The 27609-nt window shown below is 40.8% G+C and overlaps 1 protein-coding gene across 1 annotated transcript in view; it reads right to left on the bottom strand.

The window, feature by feature from the left end:
- Positions 1 to 22934, bottom strand: part of ARNT2 (aryl-hydrocarbon receptor nuclear translocator 2) — a 77331-nt gene extending 54397 nt beyond the window's left edge. Inside the window, exons 1-4 of the mRNA XM_009886104.1 lie at positions 22825 to 22934; positions 16459 to 16506; positions 10458 to 10671; positions 8044 to 8257 (exon numbers count right to left, since the gene is read on the bottom strand). Of these exons, the coding sequence (XP_009884406.1) occupies positions 8044 to 8257; positions 10458 to 10671; positions 16459 to 16506; positions 22825 to 22934 (586 nt within the window). The remainder of the gene's footprint in view (positions 1 to 8043; positions 8258 to 10457; positions 10672 to 16458; positions 16507 to 22824) is intronic.
- Positions 22935 to 27609: the final 4675 nt, after the last annotated feature.

The raw sequence follows: 27609 nt of genomic DNA, 5'->3' as shown, positions 1-27609 counted from the left end.
ATTTTGCTAAAAACATGTACTGACCTCTTTAAACCACCATTATAATTACCAAAGTAATTTTTAAAAATGCAACTTATTATCGCTAGTTTTCCTTCCAGCACTATCCACCCAAACGGAGTGTCTCAGCAGCAGGGAGACCACTGGGTCACTGTGTTTGTGTAGGAGTTGCTTTATGAACTGTTTTATACATAGCTGGCTTCTCCCAACATTTGGGATTTTCTTTCCCCCCAGAAACAGCCCTAGAGACCAAAGCAAAACAAAATTCTCTTGGAATAAGTTAGAGAGATTAAATGTACCATACGTTTAAAAAATGATCATTTGAAAGTACCTATTTTTTGAGAGCAGACTGGGTTTTTCCTATTTCTGTGGTACTGTCTAGTGTGCCAAAGGGCAGGAATGGCTCTCTAAGGCCTTGAAGTCCTCTTTCTCACATAAACAACACAAAAAGCCAAATTCCACCCTCCACGTTACCCTTGTAAGATCACAGGACCACAGTCACTGGTCACACAGCCACAAACAAATGAATGAATGAAGGATTTGTTTCATTCCCTTCAACTGAGAAACACGGCAATCCACTTGCAAAGGAAACATGAAGTCCCACAGGTGTAATTTAATGCACAGAATGTTTAAAACTTTCCTTGTCTTCCTTCTGGAGAGCCCAGAGCATTCACAGGCTCGGATGGCTCTCACTCACCCACTAAGCTTTTCTGTTTTGTCACAAGGAGTTGGCAAATTGTGCTTGATCAAACCAAACGACGCCAGAAGAGACGCTGAAGACACAGAGGCTTCGGGCATCGCTTCTAAGCACACACAGACGGGATGGCCAAGACGTAGATGCCATACAGGCACAGCTTCCTTGTTTCCTGCTCCTAAGCATCTACTGCACTAATTCCTTTGCTTGCAAACAGAATGGGGATGGAAGAAGCAGAACATCCTCCATCCTACATGTAAAAACCCGGCCAGATGAAAAAAAAAACAAGCTGAAAACCCACGAATTCCTATGCTTGGCACTGCCCAAGTTCACAGGCTGGCACTGTGACCTTCCTGCTACGAGAACAAACAGTCCACAAAAATGTGGGCAGATTTTCTCCTTGGAACAATGGCAAGGCAATGGGCTGGTGTGTACGGAAAGTCTTACATCTGAAACATCCTCTTCAGTCTCCGCAATGCCGGTGGGACCACATAACTTTGCTGAAAAACAGGTATCACATGGTGATTTGGTAGTTGTCAGCAACGAGCCAAATCTCTTCTAAGACTTCACACTTAAAATAGGAAAAGACGCCTTGCCAAAATTGGCTTTTTCTACAGTAAAACCAGACTGAAAACTGAAATACTCTGTTCACATGAATCACTCATATACATTCTATACATGGCAGTACATTTCAAGAATTCACGTCCTGAAAAAGAGGGGACAACCTCAGTCTTGAAGCTTCCGTTTTCAAAAATCTCTCTGTTCCCTTCCATTGCAGGTGCAATAATCCTGGCACAGCAGTCTCCAGCCTCCGCCCTTCTAAAGACTGAAGTGGGGGGTGTGGGGGTATGTGTGTGTAGATGGAAAATCCCATAAAATACTAAGAGTCAAGTTTCAGACAGTCCTGCAGAGACATAAAAGATTTCAGGCCATCTCATATCATGTATACGGAAACTTTCCCTCCTCCCCATCCCGCCTGCTTTGCTGTGTGTTGTTGAGTGGATGCCTGCTTGTCTTCACCCTACAGGTTGTTTTGTTTCATGGACATTCCGTGAAAACAGCTGATGATGAACCACTGTTTCATCCTGGGATAAAAAGCACAAGTAGCTATTAACTCGCTCTATAAACAAAAAATGATACAACTCATTCCGTACCTGCCCAGCGGCTAATGGTCTTCCTAGGTCAGTTGTCCTGTGCTAAGATGTTAAAATACTGAGATCTGGTTTTAATTCTCTGTACTCTGACTTGCTAAGCTGCTGGGCTGGGCACGTTTCAGAGACAGATGGTTCTTTAGGGTTCATGTAGTTAAAAGAGGTCACAGACAGAAGTAAAAAAAATAAAGAAATGAAGTGCTGTCAGTTGAAACATCCCTTAACATGCAAAGAACTTTTCCGATGCAGAAACCTCTGATAAATGTGCTCTTCAGAACCAAAGGGCAGAGAACAAAGTCCCAAAGGAGCTTTACTACAGCTCCTGATTTTGTTGACTGTCTCAGCAAGGACACACTTCTCTGAACAAAAGGGATTTTTTTTTAAATTTTTTTCTTCTCAAGGAGAGTTAAGAAGCCTGGGTAGACAAACATCCATCTTTGGCAAGTATCTTAATTTCTACAAAAGACACAGGGAAGACAGAGCATCGGACAATATATTTTTGGAACAATTTTTTTTGGTACCAATACCTAAAATAGACTTTTTTACCACTTTGTTTGTTTGTTTGTGTTTTGTTTTGTTTTGTTTTCAATTTAATAAATAGGCTGATCCAATTTTCAATGGAGAAGCTCCTTGGTTTGCTAATATAGCGCAGAAGTCATTCCCTTAATTAAATGTTTTGATAATATATTACTTTTTCATTAGACATGAGCTTTCCTGTTACTGATGATGACATTTAAGGCGTAACAGCCAGGGCTGAGTTTCTGGTCATGCCTCAAGTTAGTCTTTGAATTTTAATTTCTTCAGAGAATTTTTCACATGAAGCCAAACAAGACTCTCATCCAGCTCTTGTCCATATCAGTTGGAGTCTCTCCTAAATGATTCATTGAATTCAGGTTCAAAACAGTGACCATGAATAAGAGCCACATTTGCATTCACTGGCTGCGTGTATGAGAATTCCCTTTTTTCTAAGAAAGATTACATAGAAATCAGAGTTGGAAAACTGACATGGGATTGTAAAACTGCCCACAGCACAAAAAATCCTGTACTGATTTTCAGGAAAAGTATCTGTTACAGAGAGAAGTTATTCCTAACCTTCTCTTTCACATGGTTATTTACCGTTTGCTGAGCACTTCCCATCTGTTCAGTGCTGGGGAAAGCTTTACTTTGCTCCTCCACTGGTCTTTGGCACTGCCCTCTTGAGTTTAACACTATTTTTCTTATTTTTACAGACAATTTGACTCTATTTACAGCATCTGTATTTTGTGGCTGTGTCTACAAACTGTGCTTGGTAACAGAAAGCTTTGCAGTTGGACAGAAAACCGCACACGCTGAAACCATCATTGCAAGACAATATACTATCTGAAGGTTCCGTGAGACAGGTTCCCCAATGCAAATCTCTGCTTGTGTAACACAGTCATGTTTCCACAATATTAATGAACCACAGTGAATTGTCACACAATGGTCTCTTCTTCTAAAAAGGTACCTATCAGCTCAACTTTTGCTGTGGTCAGGCACCATTGCCATCATGAAGTTCTACTTTTTTGCGCTTATAAAATACAGCAATAAAATATCATGCCAAGATTAAACTTGGCATACAAGTTCTGTCCAGAACTAACCTCAATTAATCTTTCTCAGCTAGCGAGTAAACTGACTTAGTCATTTTTAAATCACTTGAAAATGAAAGCTGTGGAGGTTCTGGTTCTCATCATTTTCTTGCAGTCAGAGGTTCGCAGTTTCAGCACCCCTTAACTGCTCGGCGAAAACAGTTTGCAAGGACTCCTTCAGAGCCTGAATGTCCTGAGGAGGCTTCGCACCATGGACGGGATTACCTAGGCTGCTCCCTGCCTCGCCTTAGCTACAGAGAGTGAGGCCGAAGGAAGACGTTATAGCTGGATTACTACATGCTGTCTGGAGCTCAAAATTGAATATAATAAACTTGGGTGTTTCCTGTTTGCAACACTGGAGATGCTGCCTGCAGGAACAGGGACTCACAGCCTTGACAAGCACATCTCAGACACATCATGGAATCACTTGGAGTATTTCCAGGCAACCATACAGAGGTACCTATATTCCTCATTCTACTCTTTCATGAACTGCTTATGGAGAATTAGACTGGTAGAAATCAGTTTGGCAAAGTGCTCTAGAACACTAGATTTTAACAGAAGGACAGTCTACTACAATACTTGCTCAGTCATTTTTTAGAGAGTAAATGTAAAGGAGGTATTCTTCAAACGTTGTTTTTCTTTGCACTTAAATCTAAGTTTTGTCTGTTCTCTATGCCATCAGAGATTTGTTGTCTGCAGCTGTTTAGAGGCTCTTGCTTGCATTAGGATTGCACCGTGTTATGTGTTATGCAGCCCTTCACAACTCCCAACCCGAACCTGCATCTGAACCCAACATCCATCAAGGTTCATCAGTGCATCCCAAGGGCAAAGAGGTCTTTGCTAATGGATCCTACTGTGAGATCTGATCTTCATCCATAGTTGAAATGATTTGTTTTCCCATCTGCAGATTTCCAAGAACAAAGAGGGAAAATAAATTATTACTCTGAATAGCTGCCCCATCCTGATTAATCATGCCCATGACGCATATAAAGACTTCTTGGGAGCACTATTTGTTGCTATCATCAAGTCTTTTCTAGAGCATTCAAACCATACATATACTTCACAGTTCAGCTTTTCTGTTGCTACAATGTGTTAGCAATTAATGTACAATAAACAAGCAGACAATTGTTCCATTTCCAGGGAATAAACTCTCCAAGGATCTAAAATGGAATAGAAACTATCCATCCTTCCCCATATCCTGAGAGTCAAAAATAGAGCAAGTAACTAACTCCCCAAATGCACTATGTGGTTTAGGCCATAGTTAAACAGCCACTTCAATTTGGCATGTGCTTTTACTGCTCCTGAAGCCTTGACCTCTCCTTACCTTTAACTATTCACTCCGTGCTTCTCCTTGGTGATAGCATACCAACCAGCAAGTTCAAGCAACCCTATGATAAGGTGGGCCAAAGAGCTGTCTCTACCAAAACCAGGTTTTTTTTTGCTTAGCTTAGCTTTTGGCTGGGTCAGTCCCCTTGATGTGACTCATTGTAGTACCACACAAATGCCAAAGGAGGAGAGGGTGAGATGAGGTGAGGATTGCATAAGCTGGTGTGACTGCCAAAAACGCTCATGCAACCACAGCCCCAGCCCCAGTCTTATTCCTGGGGGCAGAAATGTGAGAGGGAGCCTGCTTTCTCCGCCGGCTCGTTCTCTGTCGCTCCCTTTTGGCAGTGGCAGTCTCCCAAGTCCTCGGGGTTTGGAGCAGCTTCTCTGGGTAGCAGGACTGCTAAGAGGTGCTGGGAAAACCCCAGCAACGCAGCGCTAACGATCAGCACTTGTAACAGGACAAATAAATATAACCAAAGGACGTTGCTCTGATATGACAAGGCAAGTGAAGTTTCTCCTTTGTCAAGACACTGTCATTGCTTCCCCAGTTCAAGGGCTGAAGGTGGAGGTTATAGTGTTTAGAAACTGGACCCTGAGAAGATGAGGAAGAGAGCAAAATTCAAAATCATAACATCTAATTACACTTTCACCTGCAAATCCCTTTGTTTCCCTCAGCAGATCCTGTGCCCAACATCCAGAGGTCACTAAAAGATGAGGATTTTCCTGCTGCCTGCATTGAACTTCACTTTGAGCAGGAAAAATGTCAAATGCAGCTGCCTGGTTTGCGTTTTCCATCTCTTTCAAGCTGTGCATTGCCCTTTGTTCCGCAAGAAACATAACTCTGGGAAGCCAAGAGAGACTTGGGGGCTGCCCAAATGGTTTGGTAAATACTGACTTAAAGGAAGTGCATTTGCCTGTTTGACTTCTTTTAAAATGTCACTGAGGCACTCATTATTTCTGTTCACTGCAATATTTCATTTTATTCCTACCTGTTACAAAGCTGCTACTCTCAATATGGTTTGAGTTACAGGAAGGAAAGTGCAAACTGTTTGAATGGACTCTAGAATCACATTGCTCCCAGAAACCTATCTCAAAGGACTGATAGTGATGCTGCTGAAGTCCTCCTGCATGCTGTCTATAAGCAAACTGATGCTGAACTGACAGCCTTTATAGAAAACTGCATCTCTTATTTAATGGTACCTTACAGGGTCAAGGAAATGCAAGTTTAGCATAACAAATCTCGAGCTTTCTGTTTATCTATATGCTCCACAGACTGACAAAACTAGTAGTATACTAACTAAATGTACTTCACCAGCCATGTCTAAAAAAAAAACACTTAAAAAGCAGGATGATGATGTTACTTGCTTTACACTAATTTTATTAAAAAGCTAGAAAAATGCAGCAGACACCTTAAAAATCTGTTCTATGGTGACCTTATGAGAGATGATGTTCATACAACTATATGTCTATGCTTGATTCAGAAGCAGAGAGACGATTGTGTCTATGGCTTGTGAGATGTTCAGCTGGCCAAAAAGTTGCACTGTACATATAACCACAACAACTTCACAAAGGAAAACTTGCACAGTGTGCTCCATATAGTTAGGACCAATTACGCACTGTTCTTACTTGTACTTGCTTGGAACAGTTGTAATTACACACACCCTCCAGTCCCTAAAAAGCACCTTTCTATACCTAGCCTGCCTCTGCACCTTAAGGGGTGCCACCCTGGCTCTAAACAGGCTGACACTTTCCTCATACTGGGAAAATGTTCAGCTGACCATGTACAGCAGATTCACAGGCCTTTTGTGTCAATCTGACAACTCCAAAAGACTCAGGTAGGAAAAAGATTTAGCCCTATAAATACTATTATTTGAACTTCTCTTTCCACTGGCTACAGATGAATTCAGCGTAAAAGAAAAACACATGGTTAAAACTGGAAAAAATACAGAGTTGGGTTTTCAGCAGTGCTCTACGTTTGTCTAGTCCTGCTCCAGTTTGAGCGGGTTAAGCCCCATAACTGAGAACTTTTGGAAGTCGAAACACAACTGTTCACTGAGGCTCCAGAGTAATTGCTTCTTGGAGGAAGATGGTACATATGTTAAAACGTATTACATGCTACATAATAAAAACAGAGGTTGTGCTCTTTTGCAAGTCTCGTGGTATGAAACTCAGCTGGTTTGCTCTGCACAGGTTCCCTTAACTGTTCACTTGGTTTCGATCCATCTGGATTTTCACCACAAAATTTTGCTTTGAGTTTCCAATTTGAATACACGAAAGCTCTGCCAAAACCACATCACATTCAAACCACAGGAAATCATGAATTTGGCACTGTTTTGACATGGAAGCTGTAAACAGTGAGCAGGTTCACTCAAAACTGGATCTCTGTCCTTTGAGTTATGAAACAACAAAACTTCCAGCAAACCAGGTCAGAATTCTGAATTACTAAAGCAAGGAAAAATTATGTGACTTCTGCATGGATCAGGATCTTGGTATATTTTCCCCTAGCTTTTTTCCTTTAGCTATAAACATACTATGTGGAAGAATAAAAAGAGAACTTGGGTTTCCTTCTTTCCAAGTTTGAGTTCAAACAGGATTTAACTAATTCTCATAGCTCTAACATACATGTATTGTATTAAAGACAAGGGTAGTTTCTTATTGGCAGTCTTGAGCATAAATAACTGTAAAAGCCAGAGTTACACTGAAAATATGAATATGGTTTAGTTTTATGTGCAAAATGATTGGTAGTCAACTTACAGCTAACTTACACCACTGCTACAGGAGCAAGCCTCCCATTTAAAATCCACTAGATTTTCAGCTGCCAAACACTGGATTTTTTTCCCCAGGATTCCCGTTAGCAAACCACATGGAACTTTTATGAAAATGGAAAAGTCTAAAGTATGATTTTGCCTTCAAAATAAACACTGCCCTAAAGAAACACATATTTGTCAAGAAGTCACAAGTTCATTGGGGACGAAAGGCAAACAATCTAGATTTCCAGAGCAAGCCTGAAAACAATCCAGATTCCAAACCTAACCAAGCCAGAAGTTTGAATGCAGAGCTATGTGAAGGTGGTTTGACTGAAGTCAAACAAATAGGAAGCAAAACGTAGTCATGCAAAAGAAGATTTATATTACTGCACTGCCTGCAAGAAAATGCACTTTAATCTTGCTGAATTTCATTTTTACCAGATTTTTAAACCAGGCATTTTGAATGTCAGAAAAACTCTGCAGGTATCCATAACGCACAGAAGCATACATCAGACATATCTGACCTGTCATAGAGTTTTCGGATGTACATAGTTGTTCTCGCAGCTTTTCCACGTCGTCTGGATGAACCTGTTCGTACAAAGTGCTGCCAAACCATTCAGACTGCGGCTGGTTCAGCACAGGAGTCACAGAATCTGATACGTAGATCACTCTTCCCGTCTCAGCTGCAACTACAAACAGGAACCCATCTGCAGCCTCCAGGATAAGATGTTTCAGTTCCTTCCAAAGAAAGGATTTGATTAGAATGCCAGCAAGAAAAGGGAATTAAGTAACACATCTGTCACTGCCAAAGAATATTGTTTTCTTGCGATCTTAGGAACTGATCACAACCTAGGCAGAAATTGTCACTGCAGTATTGACATAACACCACAACCAAACTTGCAGCAAGCCATAAATTGCTGATCTTAATAACAAACAACACTTTGTTTTCCTTTATTGCCTTTCACCTGGTGATCTCAATGTTCTTTAGGAAAATTAAGTAACTAAAACTCACTGTGTATTGTGCGATAGGCATCTAACATTCAAAAAATAAAAAGTTATTTCACAGTACAAACAGAGGAAATGAACGGCTATAACTCACATAGCAAACTCATCCCTTAATTAAATGTCCTGAATAATTTAGTTGGAAAGAAACCAACAAGTCTTTCTTGTTTCTTGTTTGGTTTTTGTTTTGTTTTGTTTTTTCCCCCTTCAGGATGAGCTCTCTTTGTAAATTAAACAGTCACTGGATAAAAGGCAGAAAACATAATGGGAACAAGGACAGCAATCCCCAGCCTCCCCTCCTATTTGGGGCCCTGAGCCACTACACAAGAAATTTCTACCACTTCTTGCTTGCTTTTTCCAACCTGTGAATATGAAGCCTCAGAGATCCAAAGGGTCTGGAACATGTCTGCCTTTAGCCTTTCCTTTACACAGTCCCCTGCTCTTCATCCTGGGTTCTTCTGTCCTGAGACACCCACAGATTCACCTGAGAGGCAGCACCTGGAGACCCAACCCCACCTGGGGACTGCAAGGGGGACCTTAGACCTTTAAAGCCAAGTACTTCTGTCCCTCACTTTCGGACACTGGGTTTAGACTCCCAATACCTTGAATTGCACGTGCAGACAGCTGTCTGCATGCATCACACAGGAACGCTACCTTTGCTTAACAGAGCTTGAAAACCTCTCACGGGAAAGGATAACTACCACTCCAATTCCTGGGAAACAAGCTCAAACAGCCTTTGCCTGGTGGCTCCAGTGACCACCAGAGCTTGTTAAGGTACTGCATGTGGAACTCGGACAGACAGCTTTGGACAATCTGAGTCCCGTTCCAGGTTAGACGGCTCTGCATGACCAGTGTGCAAGTGGCAGATATTAACTGATAAAGTGAGGATCAAAATGCAGCAAATTCCAGTAAAGAAACAGACAACTCATCTCAAGAAATACTTAAAAGACCATCAACTTCTGCCACTTTATTGTAGAGAAACCATACCAATTCTCAACCACTGACTAAATAAAAAACCTCACTGCCTGTACTATACAGAGGACAATGAGACCTGTTTTGCATACGTTATTACCACAGATGAAGATAAACTCTGTCATTCTGCAAGGTTCAAAGAACCCCAAAAAGCTGCAATGAGAAGTGACAAGGGTACCCTACCAACAACCACCTGAATGGCACAGTCCCTCTAGAAACATGCTTCAGGAAAGCCAGAATAAGTAGAGATGAGAACACGGAGAGGTCAGCAGCAGCTGCTGTTTCTCTAATAGAAAGAAGTATCACCTCCAGCCACAACTTACATGTGTAACTGCTTAAATCGTTCAGACCACAAAAATCCACATTACACCCATAGGACTTCAAAAACAATGAAGGTGGTAGGAATTTCCAGCGCACTCAGTTAAACACAGTTTTCCTTCGAGCCCTGGGTGCATCTTCCCTCTTCCATCAAAAATGTGACCAAGGAAGTACCCCAGCCAGTACAGATGGGATTCATCTCTGCCCAGTTCAGCTGCCAGGAATTTAGGCATTAAGACTAAATAATGTTTTTAACCTTCCTCTAAACCCAGGAGAGAGAGGCAGGTCTTAGCAGATTCATTTTTCCCTATTTTAGAGAATCTTTGTTAGGATGGGAAGAAGGCATTTCTGGATGTGAAAATTCCTTTCCAGTGACAACAGACTACAAGTGACTTGCTTTTCAGATGGACAGACCTCAATGATAAGAACGCCCACTCTGCTGCGTCAGAGAGAGGGATTTGTCATACAGTTAAGATCGAGTCCAAACAGTCACAAAAAATTGTCCGTATTCACATCTTGGATATGTAGCTTGTACCAGTTACTACGCAACAGCAAAGGACCAAGCTGAGACTCTACTCCTCTCAGCATTTCCTCACATCATTTAAGACCACAAACCACAGAAAACAGACATTTGCAAAAAATCTACCTGTTCTGTAAGAAATGAAGGCTTGTAAGCTCCATCAGTAGATTTGTTTCCAGTGCCCCTCATTGATTTCATGTGTGAAACGGCCATCCGAAGAATTGTCAACTTGTCAGGCTTACGAGCCAACGCGCTACAAGTGGGTACCATATCGGACAGTTCAGTGATGTACTGTGTCATCTTATTTCTCCTGCGTCTCTCAATTTCACTATGATTCTCCCTGAACATTTAAAGAAACACCAAACCAACAGAAAAGCAGACATGATCAGTGTAAGAATTTCAATTGGAGGTAACGAATCATAATACTTCGCACTTGTTTTGCTGCTTTCACCCCAGGAGAGCAAAGTGCTTTACAAAGCTAAGTACTATTATCCCTCGGTTTACAGACAGAAAATCCAGGCCACAGAAGGATAAATGTGATTCGACCACAGCTGTGAAAAGAGCCCATATTTCTAGCTATTGGCTTCTGGACTTAATCTCTTAACCAGTTTAATCTCCTTTAGTTTAAGGACAAAAAATGAAGTAGAAAGATGTGAGGAACTGACAACTGCCAGCTCCAGCCAAACTCCCAAATTTCCTGTGATGCATCTCAGAGCTTCCAGTCCTTGCTCAAGCGGTTGGATCTGCTTGTAAAAGATCTCTTTCAGAGGAAACCTCTCACAGCTGAATCGGGTCAACAGTAAGTGTCAGCGCTGACTTACAAAAACACCCACTCAAAGACAACGCAGATCTCCAGTCCTGTAACACTGTGTGGAACGTCCCACATCCCTCTAGGAAGACCCTACCTGCCTACAGGATCAGACTGCAGGACTGGGACCGTATATGGTATAACAGTACATACAATAAAAGGCCCAGTAAATAAATAAAATGAGTATGAAAGACAGCAAGTAAACATCTGGCTTGTTAGACACAGATCAGAATTTATGTTCAAGAACAATCTAGCACAGCAGGGAAATAACAGTGACAGTACTTGATGCTGCCCCACTTTGGGCTGAGTTCCAATGTTCTCATCCTTTATAGCAAACAAATGACTGAGGTGGTGAGTCAAATCTGAGAATTCTCAAAATGGACAGTCACCAAAATCTTTCCGAGCTGAAGACCTGGGAGTTCAGTTTTCCCACATTGTAAATCACCATTGCTTGATCACTGTTAAGGAATTACACCAATATATACATCTCAAATTGTCCAAATGGACCTAGAATACTTCAGTGCCTAGCACTTATTTTTCCCATACTGTACCTGTCAGGTGGCAGCTAAATACACGACAGGTACATGATGCTTCAGATGTCAAAGCAGCATCTTCCACTGTTTTCAATGAGCTGTACATGGCATTTTCTTGTGGGCCAGCGATCCGCTGGCCAATCCAGCAAGGTGTGAAAGGTGATCACTTGGAGAGTCCACCAGCACTGACCGGTACGATAACATAACTTTAAAAGATAAACTGCAACATTCTTTGGAGCTGACTGTTATGAAGGCTGATCATGAAAGTAGAAGCTAGGCTTGGCATACTTTTTGGCTGCTTTTAATAATGCAGGCTTTTCTTAAAATGCAGGAAAGAATCCGAGTTGTAGTATGCTGATTCCTGGAACAGAGGAATGCATGGGCTTGCCCTGCTTTACAATGTGCATCCTGCACATATAGGTGCTATACGCATGAGGCATTGTCTCCAGAAATACCTCTTGTTAAGGCTACACGCAGAGTTATTATTCCTGGTGATGCCTACGCTTACTATCTGATATTCAGGAAATCCAGCTGTGGGTCCCTGCAGTGACAGCCCATGGTTGTTCCATAAATTACAACCAGTCCCTTGGTTAAGGTCCAAATCTACTTAACTATCTTTTACACCATAATAGTGAACTTTTCCATCTCAAATGACTGAGAAACAGCCTTTGTGTGGGTCTGCACAGATGTAGGAGAGAACAGTGCCTGTGGGAGTTGGATCCCATACACACGCACAAGCAGAAAAGCTTGTGTGACAGTGCGTATGTACATAAGAACACATGTGTGTATGCAGAAAAATATGGACAGGGGGAAGAAAAATGCATTTTTACATGATGAAAGCTTGCTCTAAGTTCAGCATTTTCACAGAAATGGTGATTAAAAAAGAGAGAGACAAAGAACACACATATTCAACATATATTTTACAGTTATAAATACATATTACATTGTTTGCTACTAAAGTATTTTAATACTCTTGAACATTGAAAACAACCATTACAAAGAGTAAACAAAGAGATTGCAAACTTCCTGAGAAGAAAGAGAATATTCAGCAGTCCATTTCATTTGTGATCATAAAAGCTACAAAGTAACAGTATGTTAATCAACTGACTGTGAAAGCGTTCAAGGAAACAAACCCCTGAAACTTTCCTGAAACTAGTTCAGATTTAAACCCTTAGAAGAGGGGCTGTGCTCCTCTTCCAAAAGTGTCTGCCTTAGGAACGCTGGCATTCACAAACATGCACAGAATGATGTTCTAGTTCTGTCATTTCTAACTTTGTTTTTATATGGAAATTTTGGAGGGACGTTACATTTTAGGAGACTGCAGCAGCTGATTCAAATCCACTTAGGTCCAAGGTTAGCATTTCTGATTGCAAGCGCTTTTGGATCAGCCAACCCTCCTGACTTTTGATCAGTCCTAACGGCATCCTATAAAATAAAACTGGGGGCAAACCATATTTGATTTTCCTTTTTCCTACCTGGCCATCCTTTCTGTGTCAGCAGTACTTTGATCATCGTCCCACCTAGAAACAAAATAACCGGCTCTCTAAGCTAAGGCACACGTACTGAGATTTTTTGGGCTTGAACATCCCCCTCTTTTCTCTCAGCAGAAGAGCTCTACAGAACACGCCTACCTTGCAAACTTTTCCTTATCACCAGAGATTTGATCACCATCATACCTAGAAACAAAAGACAGTAAGTAAATCCACAAGGGTTATGCATTGCACGATAGTCAACACACAGCAGAAAGCAAAGAAGTTCACAACTGCAAACTATTACAAATAACAGCAAGGAAAACGAGGGCATGAGAATGATAAAGCAAAGAAAACGTAGAGTCTGATGAAACTTCCAAGCCATGCCGATTCAAAAGCTTCATTTGTATATCTAAAGTTGGAGACACATTTCAGTGGATTTATGCAAACACTTTGACATACACTCATTGCTTGGGAAACTTAACAATCAGCACCATTACAGAAAACACCACTGAGCTTTTATCGACAGCAGCCAATGAAATATTCATCGCTGTGTTGGAAGTGAAGGAGCTGTATTTTTTCCAGATTGCAACCACAACTCACTCCATTCAGCAGAGGGCACTGATGGTCTACAGATAACACAGGAGGGCAGAGACACGCGCTTAAGTGCAATGCATCACATAAGGATGCCTTCAGAAAAAAAGCTCTAGCAGGTACAGACACTGTACCGCCTGTTGGGGAGACTGGCAGAAGTCAAGTTAGGCAGATGAAACTGCTGGGTAAATAGAAGTGAAATTAGAACTGGCTTAAATCCCTAGAAGTAAACAGGTACCTCATTCCTACCCAAATCACCAGGAGTTGGATACCCACACAGGCACGTGCAAGTGTATTGGCAGCAACTTTATGGGGGAAATTCAGATCAATGGGACTTTCACCCCGTGGGATTAAAGCTTCACTGTTTCTGAAGCACTGTCCCAGAGACAGGCAGCAATGCAACATTTTACGAAAAAACGACATGCTGCTCCTCTTTTCCCTTTCCTAAAAACATACCAATCCTATGAAATTAGGTTTTGCTAGAATAGTTACAAAACCCCACATTTTTTGAAAAAGACCTTACTTTTGGAGAAACTAAAAGGCTTGTTCCAAAACAAATATGTAGGTTTTCAAAAACAAGGCTAATGGCTTTTCTAGAATTGAAGATTATTACTGCTCGAGAATCATAGTCAAGTGATATTTTGTATTAGAATTATCTTTTTCAAAATTATGTAATTTATTACAACAGAGAGCCTACGAAGCTATGAAGTTTTCATGTATTAGCTAGCAAGGTAATACAGCATAATCAAGCATCTTTTTTTCTTCTAAAAACCTAATAATTAACTTTTTGCTTTTTTTCTTCTGAAAGGAATTAAAACTAATTCTAAGTACCCCAGTTGTGCAGGTTCCTCTATGAGGCTTCATATTTTCCTTCCTCAGTAAGTCTGACTCAAACTCTGAAGAACAAGCTCAAATGAGACTTGAGCTGTGTTTCTTTCTATGTTGTGTTTCACACCAGCACCTTCAAAACATTCAAGCAAAAACGCCACCTTATTCCACTTGACTCTGCCCAGAGAACAGACTGAGCCCAAAAAATTTGAAACAAAAAAGACAGATTCAATGAGAAATGGCCACATGCCGTCACGTCAGAAGTACATGCATACGCCTCCGTGTGCGGATGAGATGCCATGCAGAGATACCTGAGCTGGCTGGGAAGTCCCTGAGAAGCAAGGTGTGTTAACTCACGTGGAGTACCGTAGTAACACCACTACCTCCTGTGCTCCACTAGCTTGGGGCTTGTCTACTCATCCTTGCCTGGTTAGCTGGGCTGAAGACGGTATTGCCTCCAACTACTTTTTTCTCCCTTCCAGTCCCCCAGCTGACCTCTCTGCCCACATGCTTCTTCAGGCACTTCAGTCAAAGCCAGCTGGGTTAGCTTAAACACTTAAACGGCAGTTCTTTGCTAACCAGATAATTTTGACTGAGACAAGCAAGTCATCAGTCACATGATCAACCTGGAGATGGGAAAAGTCCTAAAAAGAGGGCACACCTAGAAGAGGATGTCTGAACATGGCCCTGGGCATCTCTGCACTGTTTTTCTGTACTCTCTAAAAGCAGAACAAGCTGCAGCTTTTACAGCATTTAAGATTTAAAGATCAGACTTCAATCTGACATCTAAAATGAACTGGGTCTAAGCACAGCACAGCACACCTCTCCAAGAAAAATTATGGAACTATTGGCTCTCCCCACCACCAAACTTTGAAAGGCTGAAACCAGGATGGAGACAGACCAACGCACATGCACCACTGTGCCTATAAACCCTGACACTTACGCAGGCACAAATCAGGTCACATTAGTCATAAATCTTGTTCCCTTAACGTGTATCTTCTAGCAAACATTAGGACTAGCCCTCAGATCACCAGTTTTAACACCAGAGACTGGAATACCCTTTCTGTAAATGACACCAGCTGAACAGGGGTGCTGCTGGTCTTGTCCTGTAGGTTATGATACGGTGTTAGGACACATCTTCAGCGTACTTATCTTTCCGACTGAGTAGGAAGATCGTGTTAAAACCCTACGGCGACAGCTGTGTTTCGGCAAGGCTGCTGCTACAGAGCTGCAGTTACAATTTGGATAATCAGCAGTTATCTGTAGGCCTCAAAGTATCTACCCCTCACTGCAGCTGCTTGGTTTCTAACGAAAAAATGCAGTGTGACCAGAAAAAAAGGAAGAGTGAAAAAATGGCAATGATGCTTTAATGTTTGTTTTTATTGCTAGCCTAGAATATTCCACGTTAATTAACATTTATTTTGGCAATTTTTACTATTCAGTTACACCTAATGGTACATAATGAGCTTTAATCTTAAAAAAACAATCCACACCTCTAGGATCGGTCATATTGTTTTAACAAGCAGTTAACATCTGAAATAAATTCAAAATAAAATTCATTTTCAGTGGCAGAAAGACAACTTCAGCAATGTCAAATAACCAAAGTTCATCTACAGCAGTTGAAATAATAAGCTAAAAATCACAAATTTTCTCATTTGACATAGCTGCAGAGCGAAATTATGACACACACGCTGTCAGCTTTGTAAGCCAATAACTACATTAGGCAGATTTCTGCCAGGATGCCTAATTTGCAGAGGAAGCTGATAAAAACAGTAACTAGAATTTAGGTCAAGTTGTTGGCAAGTTCTTCAGCCTTTAAAACATGAGTAGTGAGACAGCTGTCTTTCTCCACTGAACAAAGTCAGTGATTTGGCCAACTCTTTGTAAACGCTCACCTTGAAAATTTGCTGGGCCCCTCTCCATCTTCATCATCGAAGTCCATTCTGTAAAAGCAAGATTTCCAAATCAGTAATCACGACATTGGCAGTGGTGCCATGAACATTCAAGCCAGAGGTTCTCAACCTTGTTTGATTTACATTTTGACTGGAGGTGTTAATGACTGCGGATTCCAGTCTTGCTCATATTCTCCAGACCCCCTAAAAGTAGCTCATCCACTGCCAGGAATACAAAGAATACAAGTTTTTTTAAAAAATAAAGTAATAAATCACTGTTCTTCTCCACAGAAATCTGCTCTGTTAAAATTAACAAATAAAAGGAAATACTAAACAAATGCAGTTCTTGTGAGATGGTCAGAAGTAGTATCTCTTAGGCCTCATAAAAGTTTACAGAAATCAGTGGGGACTCTATGTCAGCAGACTGAAATTAAGGCTAAAGAAAATAAAGTTCTAAAGCTGTACGCATAATAAACACCAAGCCACTATTTTTGCCCCAGTCTAAAGAAAGTATGTTAGAGGTAGAGCAGAATAAACTCCCAGCCTCCCTGCTCAGAGGATTATCTATGTCAGCACTGTTGATGGTAACTGTGGTACATTCCTCAGACTTGCCCTGTATTACTAATCACATCACACAAATTAACAGGCAGTCTGCAGATGGCAACTACTTTGGGGTGTTCCTGTGGTCATTACTAAAATGACCTATGGGTATATCATGCACTTAACTTACCTGGTTTATGTCCCAGACCTTCTTCTTGAATCAGCGGAAGAGACAAGCTCTTCCTTGGGCCAAATCTCAGCCCTCCAGTTTAGGCTCCTCCAGGGAGCCACACAATGCAGCAACCTCTTTGTTCACTTCTTACAGAGAGACTAGGAAGATTAACTTCCTAAATTAGCCACCTAAATTAGTCGCCTGTGTTAGGCAGCGTGATTGTCTCCTTCCCATTGATATTAAGCCACTACAAAGTTACACAGTAGTATAATTTCCAAAGCATTTTATACATTTTTATGCCTTTAAAAAGAGGTGGACAAATATATATCCCAATTATAAGGGGGTGACTCTGCCATTAAGGTAGACTAAGAGCCAAGCTGATATAAAATTATCATACATGATTATTGTATTAGTGTATTTATTTTAATAAGAAAATGTATGTAAGTATGATATACAGACCTTGACCACTCACTTAAATGTAATTTGTGTAGATAGGAAATCATAGCTTGTTTTGCAAACAATTTTGTCAGGTTTCTTTAACACTCAGCTTTCTAACATTTCAGTGTAATAAAAGTTTATACAGTTACAGATTCCATGTCTTTAACACTCGTCATGTTAACAACAGATATAAGTCATATTAAAGGCAAAACCCCTGCAAAGTGACAGTAATATTTGTCTCAGTGTTAAAAGAAACCCCAGCCAATTAAAAATTAAGGTTTGTATGTTCAGAGCGTGGAAACAATGATGTAAAAATGCTCTTTAAAACTCCATCAGCACTGAGAAGTATGTGTGCCAGTCAGGCAATACTTCCTGGCTTCCCAACTTTGATAACCAAGACAGACTGGTCTATAAAAGACGTGTCTGAGTCACAGCAATCTACATACAAACAGGACCAGGCCAGCAAATAAGCACAGGAATTGGAACCGGTATTAGAAAAGTCACAGTAATATTTTCCAGATGGTAATAGTGATTATTCATTTCTGGAGGAAGCAGAGGGAAAACCATTTTCCCCAAAGAGTCTTAAGAAAAGATGCGTATTTAATTTGGTTAAGATTGATGCAATCATCATTTTCACTATAAATTGCATTTTTGCTCACCTAATTATCACCAAATCTGTTTTCAAAGCCAGTGACCTCCCCGTTGCCTTGCGCAGACCAACACCGACCTCCAGTGGCAGCACCCTCTCCCGTGCCCCATGCCTGCCGCCCAGCTGCCAGCCGGCCACTGACACCCCAAGGTGGCCACCACTGCTGCCACCAGCAGCCTGGATTTCCCCAGACCTGCCGCATGTACAATATCCCCAGCGATTTAACACTTATCATCCAGCCGAAGGTCTCCTCTTACCTACCTGCTTCTTCCCCACCTGCTTCTTCCCCACCTGCTTCTTCCCCACCTATAATAACGTGCCTGTATGTGACATCGCAGAACAAACCTCCAAGTGATTTCAATTGCAACGTTCCTACCCAAACCCAAAATGTGAAAGCCAGCGTTACAGGAGAGCTGTGGGTTCACAAGCGGAGGGCACGCTCGGAGCAGCACTGGGCTGGCCCCACCTGAAACCACCTGCAAAAGCATCACATCAGGCGTATCCTTCACCGGTTTCACCCGCAACTGAAACAAAACTGAGAGAAACCTCCAGTTTCAAAGTCAGGGAAAAAGCTGCAGAAAATATGGGGAAAAGCCTTTTCTTCAGGGATTCAGTAAGACACTGCTTTAATTTGGGATGGATTAATTTTGTAATTCCTTTCCTTCCCCACCAATACACTGAGAACCTGTGCCTTGGTAGATTTTCTTAGCTGCCAGCCAAATACTCCAGCTGCGTGCCGAGATGGATATTTTTCCCCAAAATCAAATATAAGCTCTACTGCATTTAGTGTAGAGTATTATTACCAGTATGTAATGCAGAGAATTACGGAGACCCTGATGACGGTTTACGGCTCGATCCTGCTGCCTGCACTATGTGCCGACTTCCAAAGGCGTTAGTGGGACCAACACACCTATTCATCCAGCCGGCTGGGTGTCAGCTCCTCATCTTACAAAATCTTAATGGGTTAATATCCTTAGGTGATACCTACCACATCTACAGCAGGCTCATCGCAGCAGAGTCTGAGTGCCTAGGGTGCAATACCACGCTGTAGCAGACCAAATCTTTAAGTAACACCATTGCTTTACTAAACTACCCCAAAATCTTGATTTTATTTCAAATGCAAGATTATAAAAAAATAAGAAATTAAACATAAAACTCACTATAAATGTCAATATTCATTAAAAATGCAACAGCAAATGTATCTCTGTCCCATTTTTGTTAATAAAGATGTTTCCTATTTTCACATTTCACTGTGCAAAATGAGAAAACACTTTCAAACCCCTCCCCCCCAAAGAAGTCTCAGTTATAAAGTCGGTGATACCAATGCCCTGCCTGAACCACCGTGCCTGCTTTGTAGCAAGGCAGAGTGAACTACAGGGCATCAGTTGTAACCTCTAGCAGAACACATAAAAATATTACTCCAACAAACTCCTCATACCCTGACAGATAAGATCTTCTGTTCAGATAGAGTATATTGCACATTGGCAAAGCTGCAGAAATAGCTTACAAGAAGACAAATGACATCATTTCAGAAGTTTCAGAAAGAGTATCTTCTATCCTCATTTAAAAATCCCATTAAAGAGACTTTAAAAAAGAGCTGCACTATGCTCTTTTGTTTTGAAGAGACAGCATAAATCCTGTTTTCCTCTTTCATACTGTTTATGTCAATCGTGAAAAGGCCTGATGTATGAGGTACTTATTAAAATAAATTTTCCTCCAAAGATGTGCGAGTACCATAAATACTGTGACAAAAAATATTTTTTAAAATTATTTATTTTTAATTGGAAACATTTTCATACAACAAACCCCACCCTCCAACAAGGTGGTTCTGCACAGGTTAAAAAACTGAGATGGGAGAGAATTTGAATGTTGCAACAAAATCACTATGTAAAATTCCCAAGAAACGTCAAAAGATGGCTTGCCATGAATATACAGCGTAGGAAGGGGGCAGGCAGGAAGGATGAGGCGCAGATGCAGCTGAGAGGCAGATGGGGATGTATACTCCAGCCCTTTGTTCAGTACGATATCGGGGGGACACCCAGGGCAGGAGGGTGGTGGGCTGAGGGCTCTTTTTCCCCAGATCTTACAGTTCTGGGTCAGAGAAAAAGAACAGACCACAGGCTGAACTGAAACAAACCCAAGGCAACTGTAAACCAACCAATCAAAAAAAACCCCACAACCCTCTCTTCCCAAGCACAGATAACCTAGGAAGGTAAAAAAAAAAGCCCCATATCCTCTAATACAGCAAAGCCTAAAGAAAAAACATGTTAAATAAAGAATGGATGCTACATTAATCTAAGGTAGTCATTGACCACTGCAATGCATTATCTTATACAGTACTAGGCTGTCATTTTTTTTTATAGAGTACTTGGTATAATTTATAGAAAGGAAAAATATTTTTCCAAGCTGTCAATGTAGCCAAATGCCTACACCGCAGAAACACCTTCTGGATAGCCAATGAGTTTAAACTGATCTACATTCAAGTCCATACAGCAATTATTCTGCCAGCTTGCCTCAGCAATTATGAGAAAAGAAACAATTTTCAGAGATAACCGAAGCTGGAAAAGATGACTGTGTTCACTAGCTACATTCCTTTATGTCTGACACAAAGCATTCATTTCTAAAATGCCCAAGGATTTAGGTGTACAAAGATGTATCACCAGGAGAGTAATGAAAGGACCAAGTGTTAGTTGCAACTTTGTTCAAAGAGAAGCTAGGAGGAATTAGACACAGCAGGCATTCTTTCCCTCAAGGCCTGAATATATATACACTGAACCAAAAAAAAAAAAAAAAAAGCACCCTCAGCTCAGGCTTGGAGAAGGGCTGTTAGTTTAGAGCTACAGTGCACAGATGAAATGCCACCATCAGGGTAAAACAGCAAATCTATACTATCTTACACACTGAATTTACATGTTAAATACATTTTAAATAATTTGATTTTATGTTCCTCCCACCCTCCCCCCGCTCCACTTTCTTGCAAATAGATGATGATACTTAAAATGCAACAGTTAAAGCATAGCTTTCAATTAATGTCAAGTCAGTATTTAATATAATCAGAAGATTTCACAGTCAGCAGCCTCAACCCTTGGTAACAGTAATTTGCAAACTGGTATTCGCAGTTGACATGGTTTATGATCAAAAAAGAGATCAATTACCCTGCAACTCAAAAGTACAAAAGTTTATCGATGTTATGTGGCAATGAAAAGATGTTAATGCTTTGTTTTCTCTTTTGAGTGCAAGTTCGAAAAGGCTTTTTCATTGAACAGTTCCAAAATAAAACCGTGATGCCTGTCAAAGACGGACTTCAGGAGTTTCTCAGACCAATTTCTTAAAGTTCGCTCAGCATATGGAAGCACACTCAGTGGGAGTACATCGCCAAATTATCCTCTTCGAAGACCCCCCCCTCAGAACAACCATCCTGAGTGTTCAGGTCACACCAACTTAACTCCACGTCCAAGACAAGGTCCACCTTCTCTCTGCTTAATTCATTCCAGGACTGAGATTCCAGCACTGGTACTTGAGCAGACACCTAAAACGGGCAACGTACTTGGCGAACAATCCCCAGAGGAATCTCACAAGGAATAATGTCTTCTCCTTAGGTGTCCATCAGTGAAGATTTTACTCATGCTATTGATCCTCTTAAGCCCTACCACTGTCATATTTAGGGCTAAATATAAGACTTGCCAATTTCTTTGGCAGGCACTCTCGGATCAGAGGTATCAGAGAAAGCATCACCTAAAGACCGCTATTTGTGATCAACCTTTGATAAAAACAGGGGTTTATTGGTAATACTAGAAAGTAGTTTTCTGGCCTTCTGCAGCTCTTGATACTCTTTTCTTCTAACACATCATTAGCATGAGTTCCCACAGAGAAATCTAATGTGGAAAAACTATCCCTACACCACACCAACCTCTATAGTTGGATACAACAAATTTTCTCCTTTAGCAGAGCCCTCAAGGTAGTGCAAGGGCTGAACTTGATTCAGACCCTTTCTCCCAGAATCAGAGAGACTAAGCTGCATTTCCAGCAAGACCTAGAGTATCGCAGACCACAATCTCTGAAGAGTGACTGCTTGTGCTATTTCTGTACCTGGGAGTTTAAAGAAAACACTTTTAACAGAAGGCCTTTATTTGAGAGATTCCAAGTCCAAACTTCAGATGAAGTTGGATAAGTCTGCATGTGCAAGTAAGAACACATTTTGCTCCCTTTATTCACATGATAAATCCTTTTGAGATTAAACAGAGGCAGGCAATACGCATTCATTACATGTACAACAGCCACGGGATCCAAACTCCGTTTCTGGATGCTTTGCCAAACCTGAAAGTCTTTTGAAGCATGCAGAACAACAAATAATACACTTATCAGCAAGTTTGATCTTGCAGGAAGAGCAGATACATTGAAGAGAAAAAAAAAAAAACATCAGTGACTAATGCCATAGTGTAATTTACACACACAAACATTACATAATCAACATACACATATAGGTACACTTTCAGTTTTTCAATACCAGTCATTTCCAGTTTTCAGCCGTAAAAAAAAAAAAAAAAAAAAAAAAAAAGAAAAGGCTTACCCAGAGCGACGCTTTCCTCCTCTGGAAGGCATGGATCCTGCCATTCTCACTTGTCCACTTGCCATTGGTGCCACCGGCAAGGCCACGGAGCCAGGAATATCTGATGCCATTTCTGTAATGCAGAGGTGGGGGGGGGGGGGGGGGGAATTCCTTTAATCCATTACCTTCAAGGAGAAACCTGTGCTGACAACATTAGAGAAAGATCCTTTCAAAAATAAGCAGAGAAAGGTTTCCTTTTTATTTCCAAGGAAATGTAAAGCTCTCCCATCAAGGACCAGCAGATTCATGGCTCCCTTAAAAGAAGCCCAGTTCTGTCAATAGCCATTACGAGTGCCTTGGGAGACAGAGATAATCACAGGTAGGTACCTCTGTATTTCAATTTACCTAATGGTTCTAATTTTACTTCTCAGAGGGGCTGTCAGATGAAGGCTAACGACCTTTTACAATAGTTAACCGCCCTGTAGAGAAATGCAGAGCTGAATTCCCCAGACAAATGAAGCTGTGGATCGTGGTACCAGGGTACTAAGAAAAATAAAACTTCTCAGTTTGCCAGTGAGGTCAAGAGTTTAGAGCAGGGATGAATCATCAGGTGACACTGTTTTTTATTATTTATATTCTGGTGGCATTCAGAGGACCAGACTGAACTTAGCAGAGCTCCACAGCATCCTGTATTTCTGTGTGGTACCTCGCAGAGCAGAACCAAGCCTGAAGTCCAGGCTGATGTTCGTCCCTCTGCCAGTGCTCTGGGTATAGCCACAGGTTAATGAGATCTTCAAACCTCAAAATTTTGATCTGAGGAACAGCAGGAGCACACCTTACACAACAGTTTTCAGACCGCTAATGGCAAGTACTTTTACAACCTATTAATAAAAGTTCATTACACTTCAAAAAAGAAACGTGGAATATAATGTATTTATATGCTTTTCTCCTATCCCATGGATTAAGCCTCTGTGCAAGTCTTGTAAACTATGTAAGCAATTAACTTTTTTTTTTAATGCAGCTATACTTCACTCACTCTGGAGGTAAAATCTACAGTCACAACATTTAATTATCTTGAAAGAAAAAGCATCCTCCTTCCAACTTTTCTTTTTTTAAAAAACTTGGCGGAGTATCTGGAGCTACAGATAAATATATTTACTCAAGGATAGCAAATCTGTTAAAAAATCCTCCTGTTTTTTCCCAACAGGTAAGTACAAAAGAACTTCAATTACAGAAACAGGACTCCAAGTTCTTTCATTATGTGTGGAGAGTAGTTCATCTCTGCCACACTTTATACAAACCCATTATACAACATTATGCATTTCAAATAATAACATTTTATCTGTTCACTGATTTCATTAATTTCTTCAAGTACATTTACTTTTATTAACTCCTTTTCAACCAAAAAGTAACACAGCAAAGTACTCATCCAATATTTTTCATCAAAGTGTGCAAGAACAATGAGACCTCTGCCTACACCGCCACACCACGGAAAGTCCCACTGTGTCTAAAGCTGCTGCTGTGTGGAAACACTACATTAATGTATATTCGTATATTTCCATACAAACAAAAGCATGAGCATCCAAACAAATAATAAATCACTATTTCCAGAATAAGTACCCTTAGCAGTCTAATGCCAATAATTCACTTGGAACCTTGGAACATTCAAACTCACATTTCATGGATAGAACCGAAGGTCATTTGGAAATGCTCTGCTCACTGATTTATTAAAACAGATGGTAAAAACCATAGTAAATTTACCTGCAAAGTCTCCCTGTCACTCAGAAACACATTTCAGTACAGATCATCAAGGAGATCAGATTTTTTTAAAGTAGTAATTAGAAAACAATTTCAGATCAACTCTGAGCAGTATTTTAAGAGACTGAAAACAATACCATATTTGTAATTGTGGTAAGTAGTTCTTGTAACCTCATTTTCCTCAATCTAAGACAAAGATGACAAAAAAACAGGCGAAGGGTTGAATTCATCTACTCTTCAAAGTTTAAGACCCAAAGCTAATTATTTAAGGTAAGGTAACTTTTTAGATCACTAAAAGGGAGACAAAGCACCATCCTTGCACTACTATGCATCCCATGCTTAGAGGTGCACCCAAAATAGGTTGAGTAAATCTCTTTCTACAGGTCCCTTGCTCTCGCCACTGACAACTCAGGGAGACCTAGACAGATAGCTTTGATCAGACACCCAATTTAGATGATTGTGGCTAGGCAGAACAAGTTGTTTTTCTGCTCTTATGTTCAGCCTTTAATGTACGAAGACATGAGAGGCAAGCGTAGTTAGCGAGCTTCAAGTAGTAAGGAAAAACAGAAACTGTGTATTTTTTATAAGAAAAAAGAAAAAAAACAAACCCAAGGCTAGAGGAATGGCCAAACCACAGGCTCAGTTATATATCAGCGTTCAAAAACACCTGAAAGAAAACATTCTGTAATAGATCATCTGTCCATCAGGGTATAAGCTGAAGAGTTACTGTGTAGGTATCCTGAATCTCTAGAATGGCACATCAAAAACAGCACAATGAAGAAAGTAACTTCTTACACAAAACAGCCTTCAAATATGTCTTCATAGTCCTGGGAGAATGAAACCAAGCTCATTGAGTTGACTTCTCTAAAAGGATGTCTTCAAAAATTTCCATTTCCAAGAAGAAAAGGAGAAAGGACGAGAAGGAAAAAAAAAATTAATCAGAGGATCCACACACATTAATCTATCTGAAACCTCAACTAAGAGGCAAGAAACCTTCAAGCCCTTCAAATCAGAAGACTTTCCATTATGCAACAGCCTGAAGGTGTGACAGACCTGCACATACATCAATGTGTAAGACACCCAATTTACCTTTCCACTTCAGAGTTTCCCATGCCACAGAGACACCAGCCATTGTGTGACATACTGCAGCTCTCATAAGACCCTCAAGGGTGGACATACCCTGCTAACAAAAGCAATCAGCTTTCCAAGATTTCTTTCCTGCCACAACAGAATTAGAGTTCTGCAGATGGAGGAACCAAGAGGGTTGAGTCTCTTTCAAGCCATATAGCAAATAGAGCAAAGAAAGCAACTGCGAGGGCAACACCACCACGGAGCACCCAAAACCCAACCTGGCTCAGCGAGAGCAGCCAGGGAAGCAGAGAAGCACTTCGCACAGTCTCGGTGTACGAACAGTGACATCAGAGCACTACAGGAGGACTTCAGGGACAGAGCTGACAAAGCGACCCCGTTGCTCAGCGGCAGCCAAGAGGGTGTTGGAAGCCGTATCAAAGTTGGACAGTTGCGCAGAAATACAAGCAATAGACTGTGGCTATAAAACCTCCACTCACAAACCAAGCGGTTCCTTGCTGCAGGATGCAAGAACTTCTGGGGAAGCCCATAGAATGGATCTGAGCTGCTTCCAAAATGACTTTCATCTCTACTCATCTGCAAGCATCAAAAGCACCAGATCTTTGATGATATTTTTACATTTATAAAAAAGGGCTGGTTAGGAAAGTAGAAATGTCATCTCAAAAAATGAGGGGCAATCTGGGAAGGCAAAGCCAGAAGAAGAATCTGGTGGAACAGTCAGCTGCTTCTCTGACTAAGCACCTGAGAAGTTACCTGTCTGTGCGTGCTCTGGGAAGAAAACAGGAGACACGGTGAAAAAGACACCCATAGACTGGAATCTCAGACAGAAATATTATGGTAGAGAGGTAATCCAGGGAGCCTATGACCATTAAAAAAAATAAAAATAAAAATGAGTATGCATCAGACACAGACCTAAGGAAAAAAAAATTAAAAATCAGAAGGGTAACCTGCAACTGTGTGAAGTTGCATCAACATAAATTTAGGGCAGCCCCTTGAAAATAAATGAAACTATTCTGTTGTGGCATAAACTAGCATGAAAGCACAGCACTGCAGAAGCAAGTGTCAAGTTGGTTATATGTTTGTTGGTTTATTTTTACAAAAAGAAAAGCACTTGCTGGGTCAACAATCATAAAGATCACGTTTCCAGGCTCATCTACACTCATGTCCAGACAGATGTTAACACTGATGTTCACGGAAGTATTTCAGCAGCAATGAACATTAGGAAACAAGCTGTTCTCTTTCTGAGATTGGACCTCCCGAGAGTGGACTTTCCTTCTGCCAACAGAAATAAAATAAGTGTTGCTTACTTTACCCAAAATTAAAACATAAGCATAAGGATATAAGGCTCAGAAAGTAAAACAAGGTCAGGCTGAATGTTCATAAAAATCATCTATAACCATCAAGGCACTGTTCTGAAAAAAAAAATTATTTAAAAGAAGTTCCTTAGTGTCAAACAGAAATCACTTTTCTGCTGCGAAAACACATGCAGTATTTAATTTCAAAATTAGAAAGTTACCTAGAGATCCGCCAAATGACACAGAAATGCTATTAAAATAAAACCCAGCACAACACTCTCAGTCTATAGTGGATATTCTTCCACTTAGACGACACCTAACAGCTCTTGTCTCATCACTGTCATGCCTGGGCACAGGCCTGATCCTGTCACTAATAATCATGTTCATCTTGGGGATCCCTGAGGAGCCACACTAATCCAGGGACAATGTCAGTGCTCAATGCAAAAGCAGCAAAAGTTCCTCCATTTCTATCCAGAATTTATTTCACTGCTGAAGACACCGAGCTTGGATATTACACTTGCCTCCAGCACCACACTCCCCAAAATACTCAGGGATCTTTTTGAAATAAAAGAAAATCTGCAAATGTACATTAAAAATATAGGGATAAAATACAGGCATTTTTCCCAACAAATTGAATGTTCATCTCAAACTTTGTTACAGAAAT

Source organism: Charadrius vociferus, unplaced genomic scaffold, assembly GCF_000708025.1.
Source record: "Charadrius vociferus isolate BGI_N301 unplaced genomic scaffold, ASM70802v2 scaffold365, whole genome shotgun sequence".
In the NCBI taxonomy this organism is placed as follows: Eukaryota; Metazoa; Chordata; class Aves; order Charadriiformes; family Charadriidae; genus Charadrius; species Charadrius vociferus.
This window is presented reverse-complemented; position numbering and strand designations above follow the sequence as displayed.